Genomic DNA, 10,000 nt, shown 5'->3' with positions numbered 1-10,000 from the left:
TTTCTGATCAATGTACTGCTTCCCACCAACTCTCCACGATGTTCAGTAGATAGTCACTCACTTTTTCCGTCTCTAGTCAAACCTCCACGGACTTCAAGGGCAGCCATGATACCGTCTATATACATATCTGATTGAACCATTAGGCTTTTAGGGTTGTATGTAAATACCTGTCAAGAGTTAGATCCAAGATGGAGTGGGATTTAGGTTAAGATATTTCTAAACTACATGATTGTACTCAAGGTATCAGTCAATGAGTAGCATCACCAACATCCTTAAGCCATTAAGAAAACTGATATTAAATAAACACTCATCTGAAAAGCACCAAACCTCAGTGTGAACGCCTCGAACAACACATGGTCCTGTTTCTCTCCATAGGTGACAATTGGCTTGATTCCGATGTGGCCTATGTACACATGAGTTGATTGCTTGAATATAAAATATAAGGAACCCTAACCTATAAATACACAGTAACAACAAGCTTAAAAGCACAGCAGGATGGTTACTTCTTCTTCTGTGGTTTCTAATCAAAGTCACCCGATGGCATCTTTGGGTGAATTGCAAAAGAGACTCTTAATCCCTCTGAGGAACGTGGTGTAAGAGCCCTGTTACAAACCACATCTGCAATACAAGATTAACTTGTTTTAAACACTCCACTGATGTGTCTTTTTGTGCCTGTCCAACCAGTGTTCAAGTCCACTAACAAACATACCAACAACTCAACCATCATGATGTATCAAACACTTCAAATGCCTATTCCTTTCTGGTGAAGGTCAAGTACCGTAAAAACTCATTTTAACAACTTAATTTATGTTAGAAAGCACTTCAAAAAGTTCGCAAGAAGGCCTCAAAAAACTTGAAAAACTCCACAGAACAAGCTAACCAAGAGGAAACACAATTTGTAACTTTGCTTTGAATTATTTGAAAGAAGTAATTCATGCAGAAACACACAAAGCAATGAGTAACAGCGTCAGTTACTCACACACCTCTCTCTTTCTCCCAGTGTTAGTCATCCATTGCAGAGCCATTCAATTCAAATCTTCTTTTCAAGCCGTTCACTCATCCTCGACCGGCTCACACACTCTTATCTGCTCCCTCTCTCTGTCTGTCTCCTGTGAGTGTGTGAAGCGACGGAGAGCAGGAGGCCACACCCAACATGTTGATCAGATTAGAGGGCAGCCATAACTCCAGACCTCCTCCTCCTCTTTTCCTTCCCTTCATCTCTCTCCCCCGCCAACTCCAAACCTCATCCTCTCCTCCCTTCAGCTACTGAAGTACATATACTGGAGAAAACTTTAATGTAGGAAGAATGAAAATGAGAATAAGGAGGCAGAAAGGAAGCACCAGGAGGGTAGTATCATTTCTGATCAACCATTTAAAGGTCCCATGTCATGCTTTTCTGGTTATCACCCATCCCCTTGTGTGTTATGAAGGTTTCTCTGCATGTAGACGGTCTGCAGAGTCACTAAACCCTCAAAGTACACCCTGTAGCGAGTAAAACTCTAACACAGAAAAGACCTGTCTATGCTGCCCCAGAACGCCTCGTTGGAGATTTCTCTTTTTCCATTGTTTACTTCTTGGGTATAGTGACGTATTTCGGGTATAGTGACGTAACGTAACGTCCAAATGGACCAATCTGCGGAGCCGTTACGTTACGTCCACAGAGCCGTTACGTTTGGACCAATCTGCGGAGCCGTTACGTTTGGACCAATCCGCGGACTTCCTCACATACAAACACACGGCGGGACGTTGCGAGGCTCACTGCTGTGGGGTCGGCGAGACAGCGAGACACCGCGGAACTCAGCCTGGGCACACACGCAAACTCCCAGCCAGGCTGCGGGTGTGTGTGTGTTCGGGCTGGGTTTCACTGTGTCTCGCTGTCTCGCAGACGGCCACTGGGCTCACAGGGGGGGGGGGGGGCAGGAGCTCCAACAAGCCGTTTAGGCCAGAGAGTGAATACACATACTATACAGAGATGCTGTATGAGAAACCAATGTGACTTTGGAACATTGCACAATATAAATGTATTCTAGTAGACCTCAACAATGGAATTATGATCAGTAGAAATGGCCATGACATGGGACCTTTAAATCAAAGTTCAGGAAATGTCTATATCTGACTTTTATTAGTTCAGTTTGATGAGTTTTCTTTTTAGATTAAAAACAAACTTTCATGGTTGCTTGTTGATCTTACAAAAGGTTGTATAGGAATATAGTAAATTGTATCTGTATATGTACTTGTATGACATTTTGTTTCTATTATTTTTGGGGATTATGTTTTTATTCCAGCCCCTGTAAATGACTTAAAGGGGACCTATCATGCAAAATGCACTTTTAAATATGTGTCCCCGGTGTGTCGGGGAACTCACGCAGCGTCAGAAAATTAAACCCTCTCTCATTTCCTCCGTACCCAAATCTCTAAAAACGGGGGAACAACGGAGCTGATTCAGATTTGCGTCCGATATGACGTAATATCGGAAATGTGGACCCACGGCACTATCAGAAAGTTGCTATCAGAAACAATGCCCGACTGTTTTGGACGTAATATGGTCGGTGTTTACATTAGCATCGCTAACACTCAGAGCTAACCTGTACTGGAGAGCATGTGTGTGAAGAAGCAGGAAATAAAAAGGAACTCACCTTGTGGTATAACCGGCAAGAGAGAAAGCCTTTGAGCTCCATACTGTTTCAGAATATCCTTGATAATCCATGATATGGCGTTTCATCACGGCAGTATTTAGTTTAGACAGTAGCTGCCGGGTCCCGCATGAGCTCAGACCCCTCCTTTTATTTATTTTTTAAAGCTTTATACCCAAAATCAGCACTTTTGAAACAGGAAGTGAAATAGAGGGATATGAGGCATGGCTAGAATGGGTGATCTGTTTGGTATTTTGAGCAAAACACTTCATAGACATGTTTTTATATATTTGTATATATCTGAGACCTATGCTATTGCCTCAAAATAGCATGATAGGTGACCTTTAAATTCATACCTCGGGACTTGAAATTATTATTATTTATTAAATACTTTTTTAAACTTTAACATTTAAGGTCCAGCTCAAAAAACAACCTTATTAATTTGGCTTTTGAATGATTTGTATTTATTCCTATTTTAATTATCCTGTTGGTATTAAGTGTTATTTATGAACAAGCTATGTGTTTCTCTGTTTAGTAGATGTGCACGGTTACTGCTACTTTAGTTTATTTGTATAACTTGTGGTTTATGAAGCATTTAATGTTTCCTTCTGTGTATGAAAAGTATAGTACAAATATTTGATTTGTAGGTTTTTCGCTATTTAAAGTTTTGTCTTTGACCAAAAAACAATGTAATGTCACTAAAATAATACAAATGTTGAAAATATCTGTTTTTTTTTTACTGCACATATTTTACATGTAAATACTGCTTTATTTTATTTTACGACACCAAGTCAAATTCCTCGTACGCGTCAAGCTACCTGGTGATAAACCCGTTTCTGATTCTGAAATAAAAACAGACGCAGACTTCTCGTTCTCCTCACCCAGACTTGTGTCTCCCCCTCATCATGGCGGCCGGTTCTCTCTTCACTCCCTGGTCGAACATGGGGTCCACGAACTTAAAGATGTGCGCAGAGCCGAACTGGAGAGTGGACCCTGAACGCAGCACGGTGGTCTCCGTGACTCGCTGCCCGTCCACGAAGGTGTCGGCGTCGGGGCCGTGCGGCGTCACCGTCACCATGCCCTCGCTGTGCATCAGGTTGCAGTGGTGAGGGAGGATGCCCGGGCCCAGCAGCTAAACACAAACAACAACAACAACAGGGACGGTTATACATATTACGGATACTATTATTAATTGCCAAGAAGACGATAACTGTGAATGGGAAAAACGTAAAACCTCCGACAATTATTCAGTGGAGGCACAGACTTCAACAGGTCTACACAATGGGAAAGATGACGGCAAGTCTACAAATGAGAATGGACTCCTTTATCAAAAGGTGGAACGGTGTTAAAAGATATCTGGATGTCTAGCTAGTTGAAAAGGGTTGTTTTGACTTAATTGAGTTTCAAAAGAACATTATGGAAAATGTCCCCGTGTAACCGTGTAACCGTGTAACCGGTCCTGCTAAAGATGTCAATCCTTGTGTAAAATGCTTTTATTTATTTGTATTTACTTGACTATTATTCATTTATTTTTTATAATTATCTTACTTATTTCCCTTATTTAACTTGTAACTATTTTACAAGTACTTAGATATTTTACTTTAGAAAAAGTAGTAATACCACAGTGTACTCCGTTAGAAGTAGATGTGTGGCATTCAAAATATTGCTTAAAGGGGACCTATCATGCAAAATGCACTTTTTGATGTCTTTTATACATAAACATGTGTCCCCGGTGTGTCAGGGAACTCACGCAGCGTCAGAAAATAAAACCCTCTCTCATTTCCTCCGTACCAAATCTCTAAAAACGGGGGGTACAACGGAGCTGATCCAGATTTGCGTCCGATATGACGTAATATCTGAAATGTGGACCCACGGCCCATATCAGAAACGTTGCTATCAGAAACAATGCCCGACTGTTTGGACGTAATATGGTCGGTGTTTACATTAGCATCGCTAACACTCAGAGCTAACCTGTACTGGAGAGCATGTGTGTGAAGAAGCAGGAAATAAAAAGGAACTCACCTTGTGGTATAACCGGCAAGAGAGAAAGCCTTTGAGCTCCATACTGTTCAGAAAGAATCCTTGATAATCCATGATATGGCGTTTCATCACGGCAGCATTTAGTTTAGACAGTAGCTGCCGGGTCCCACATGAGCTCAGACCCCTCCTTTTTTATTTTAAAGCTTTATACCCCAAATCAGCACTTTTGAAACAGGAAGTGAAATGGAGGGATATGAGGCATGGCTAGAATGGGTAATCTATTTGGTATTTTGAGCAAAACACTTCATAGACATGTTTTTTATATATTTGTATATACCTGAGACCTATGCTATTGCCTAAAAATAGCATGATAGGTGACCTTTAAGTAAAATATCAAAAGTATGGGCATTAAGAAATACCTAAAGCACCAAGAAGTAGAGGTACCTATGTAGAATGGCAATTATTCGTAACAATATGATATTTATCAAAGAATTTAAATTAGTGATCCATTAATGTGTACATCGATTTAAAAGTACCTCCAAACTGTACATAATAAAATACTTGTGTGAATGTATTTAGTTACTTTTCACCACTGCCTATGACCTGGAAGTCTGTATATAGTGTGTATTACCTCACACATAACGGTGTGTTTTCTTTTTAATGTATTTACCTGGATGGCTCCGTCGGCTGTGCAGTCGGAGCCGACCTCCGTGATGCTGTGCTGGAGTCGGTACAGCTTTGGTTTGTCTCGCGAATCAGACCCGTCTACACACACACACACACACACACAAACACACACATTTAGCACAGGGCACATCGTCCTCACATCACAAGAAGTACTGTAACATACACGTTCAGGATCACACACTCATATTGACCTCGACTCACAGCGACAGCACAGAATCCATTCATCAAGTCAACAGGAAACAGTCAATATAGATTGGAATATACTCTCATATAAACTACTAAATAGGTGTGGGCAGCTGGTGGGGCTGCAGAGGAATTATTTATTATTAGTAATCAGGAGTTTAGTGAAAGCAAAGCAGCATATTAGTTCACTGAAGGAAAAGGGGAAAAAGTGGCTGGGGGTCAAATCTGGAAAAAATGAATGAGTATCAGAAAAACCTCAAAACCACCTTCTAAAAATAATACAGAAAATATGAAAAGACTACCAGGTCAGCTTGGCCTTTTACACATCAATAACAATCCTTTATAGAATAGAGGAAGGACTGAATGAGGGATTTCACTAGAACTGGCAATACAAATAAACACAGTTTAAAAAAAGGCACAATGAGTAGGATTTTCTTTTTTTAAATAACCAACTTTCTTTCAAATGTCATTTTCTAGGAATCTATAAAAACTCAAAAAATAGCACACATCCAAGAGGAAGCTGCAAAAATGGCGGACACAGCGCCTCAAAGACTAGTTCGAAGACAAGAGTGGATGTAGGATTGACCTTTACCCAATGGGGATCAACGTTAGAATCATTCAGCCTGCGATGCGGGGCCAAATGTATAACCGAAAAACCCTCTCATTGTGCCTTAAAACAAAAAAAAGGGAACTAAAATCTAAATATGCTAAAGTTGCACCTAAAGGACTACAAATACAACACAGACACCACATTAAGCGAAGGGAGGGGGGGGGGGGGGTGTTCGATCACAAAGGCTGGATAGGGGGGGGAGTCAGGGCAGGGTCACTGCACCCCCTCCCAAAAATCCCATCAGCCACTGCAACAGACACAGAGGAAGAGTGGTGGATCGTTTTACCTTCGTGGTGCCGATAGGCGTAGTAGGCATAGTGATTCCCTCGCCCTGGGCAAACAGGCAGGCAGGTGCAGAGGAGGAAGGACACATGCACAAGGCCCCCCACACACACACACGCACGCACGCACACACCAACACAAAATGCCATAAAGAGGAGGGAAAGAAAGCAGACATAGCAGAGGGTGAAAATGCAGCAAGGAGGAAAAATGCAGCATTACCTTGTTAACCCATTAAATGCATGGAGGCATACAAACACACACACTCTCACAAACACACACACAAACACACACTCTCACAAACACACACTCATAAGGAATATTTCTGGGGGTCTTACAAGATCTATATATTTTTTTTAAAGCAAGACTGATGAACCCAAATTAACTTTTAACACGTCTGCCTCACTGAGGTCACTTTGGCTTTTAGCGAAGGGTTCCAGATATTAAAATAATGCTAATCATGTGTAATTACTCATTTTTATTAGGCCTTAAACACACTTATTTATGTTATTAAAACTATGAGTTCTGGTTCCAATATGTTCATATTTTATTTTATTTGGCAGGGATGGATGAAACTAATAACCTACCATTAATGTAGAAATATAAATAGATAGCCCTGACAGACAACTAATCTTCTATCCCTTGCCCGTGAAACACACACACACACCCACAAACCACACCACACACACACACACAACACACAACACACACACAACACACACACACACACACACACACACACACACACACACACCACCACACACACACACACACACACACACACACACACACACACACACACACACACACACACACACACACACACACACACACACACACACACGAACTATGGAAGTAGATGTGGTTCCCTCAGATTAGACCCTGTGGTTTTCCCCAATATTAACATCTACTGCTGAGAAGAGTTAGGGTCTCCATCAGGGCAGATCAATTAATGAACATGGGCGAATGACAGACAAAAAAGAAGATAAAGAGAGAGAGGGTCAGTAGCGAGAAAAAGCGGTTAGGGCTGCACTTAGCAAGACTCAGGTCAGGTGTTCACAAAATGCTCCTCCAGGTGTGGCTGTTGGTTTAGGATCATAACAATGTCTCCCATACTGGGATTTCTTTACTGCATTCCCACTTACCTTTGTGTACTCCAAGACATCAACCGGGCAAATGTACTTCTAATGTACACAAGTCATTCCCCTCCATTTCTCACAGGATGAATACAATTCATATTTAGCTCTGTTGTCATTTGTTGTGCTCTTTACATCATTCACGTCAGTAATATACAGAACCATAGCAATGCAAGATACATCAACATCATCAGGTGCTTTTTAAATCTGTTTTCGCAACTCTACACCTGGGGTTCTGGCATGTTCTAGATTAGATATACTATATTTCTTACTTAAAGGGGACCTATCATGCAAAATGCACTTTTGTACGTCTTTCTACATGAATATGTGTCCCCGGTGTTCCAGGGAACTCACCAAGTGTCAGAAAACACAACCCTCTCTATTTTCCTCCATACCCAAATCTCTAAAAAAGGGGCTGCAACGGATCTGATAAAAACTGATCCAGATTTGAACACTGTCCTGACGTCAGGACGGTTTGGCGCTACGGCTATGGGCCAACTCCACCAATCAGGAGGAGACAGCCACGGCCATTGCCGTTCTAAAGCGCTGGAGACGTTGTAGTACATATGCCAGGCCTGTAGGTGGTGCTGTTCTCACAGAATCAACCCTTGCTAAAACAGGATAAAAAATGTCAATTGAGCAAATGAGGCACATGGCTAAAATGCATATCTGTTTTGGTATTTTTGAAACAGACAAAAAGTATAAATTGGCCTTATATAGGTATGGTTCCTCACCGTATGAATTATATTCAACTACTAGCCATGAGTAGTTCCACTTTAAGGAACAGCTGCATTCAAAAAGGCTATATTGCCGTGATTCAATCACATCTCCCTTAGATTAATTTTGACCTTTCAATCTGAGATATTTCTCTCAAAAATTAAGTATTTAAGTAGTAAGCCGTATTAGTGCTTGAAGGTAAAAGGAAGTCATTAAACCTAGTTAGAATTAGAAGATTGCTTCAACTAATAACAAGAACTAATTTAAGAAACTGTTAAAAGGTAATAATGCCATTGAATCCAGTGCTTTTTTTTTTGTGACCTGTAAAATACTGAAATAATATCTGTTCTGGACGCTTCAAGGTCTCATAATGAAGCCGCCGCAGCAGCAGTTGAATTTAACATCAGGCGGAGACACCATAATGCTCAGGTGAATGCAGCTATCTGGGATCTGCTGCCTCAGCGATTCCTGACCTCCTGCTGTGAGTTTTATGTAGAGAGGAAGTCCTCTGGTAGGAGCAGAACCCACAGAACAGCTGGAAGCCATCACACATGTGGTTCACTCACATTAAAGGAAGACAGCCTCACCTTTGAGTAACCCTGAGAGTTAATTACTGCCGCCTGCTGGCCAATACCTGAATAACAGCTACTGCTACCAGGGTTCACTTCATACAGCTGCATTTCAAATGAAGCTCATTGAGAGAAGCAAAGAGTGTGAAAAGCATCAAGGCAAAAGGGGGCTACTTTGAAGACCTTAAAATATAAATCATATTCTGGTTTATTTAACACTTTTTTGTTTACTACATAATTCCATATGTGTTCTTTCACAGTTTTGATGTCTTCAGTATTAATCTACAATGTAGAAAATAATTAAAATAAATGTGAATGTGACGTGTGTCCAAACTTTTGACTGGTACTGTACATAAACCAGAAATGAGGAATTTATACTCATTGCAATCAATGTCTCATATCATTATATTGTGTTTTATTTAACAGCTGTTCCTAATACCTTAGTTTGTATGTTTTGTGATCATGATTTTTAAATGTTTAGCTAGCTTCGATTTTGGTTTATTAATGTTTGTGTAGTTTGAACACCACGGTTATATTGAAAATCCAGCTTTTTTCCATGAGTAAATTCCAATTCAAGCATATATCTAACTTTGAAAACATACCTTACACTAACCCTGTGTTACAAGTACAACTAATAGATACTAGAGCTAGAGAGCAGACATGAAGGTGTTATTTCGGTGTGTGTACCTGGGCTCAGCTCCACCAGGTAAGGCAGTTTTTCGGGCGGCAGAGAGCTTGTTGCTCCGTCTCTCCTCAGAACTCCTTTATCGTCCCCTTTCCTCCCCTTCCTCGCCTGGTAGTCGGGGGGGTCTCTTCTTCAGCTGGAACACTAGCACACCTGAAACACAACATATAACGTTGACTCGAACTGTCACCAAAAAGTAATTCAAAATAACTAATCTTCTTCTTACTTAGGGGAGTCTGTTTGTTAGCAAAAGCACAGTTTGGACAACGCGAGACATCTTAGGTAACAATAGCTAAGCTGTCTTTGGCTCTTCTCTGCTGTAACAATGTAAATGTCCCTCTGTGGGGACTAATAAAGGTATTCTGATTCCGATTGCAAGAACAAGAAGTAGTGATTAGCCGTTGTAATGACTATGAACCATCAAAAGGGGGCAGTAGCGGCCAAGAAATGAGGAACAGAGAAGAAAACGAGGAATCGGAAACTATAAATTGTGAAAGATGGGAGCGGTGTGGTGTGTGTGT

General features: G+C 41.0%; 1 protein-coding gene across 1 annotated transcript in view; it reads right to left on the bottom strand.

The window, feature by feature from the left end:
• The window catches only part of afdna (afadin, adherens junction formation factor a), a gene marked incomplete at both ends in the record, with an annotated part of 57,840 nt that extends 48,208 nt beyond the window's left edge, over positions 1–9,632 (bottom strand). Inside the window, 4 exon segments of the mRNA XM_034136277.1 lie at positions 3,515–3,765; positions 5,284–5,378; positions 9,482–9,602; positions 9,604–9,632. Of these exon segments, the coding sequence (XP_033992168.1) occupies positions 3,515–3,765; positions 5,284–5,378; positions 9,482–9,602; positions 9,604–9,632 (496 nt within the window).
• Positions 9,633–10,000: the final 368 nt, after the last annotated feature.

Source organism: Trematomus bernacchii, unplaced genomic scaffold (genome assembly GCF_902827165.1).
Source record: "Trematomus bernacchii unplaced genomic scaffold, fTreBer1.1, whole genome shotgun sequence".
In the NCBI taxonomy this organism is placed as follows: Eukaryota; Metazoa; Chordata; class Actinopteri; order Perciformes; family Nototheniidae; genus Trematomus; species Trematomus bernacchii.
This window is presented reverse-complemented; position numbering and strand designations above follow the sequence as displayed.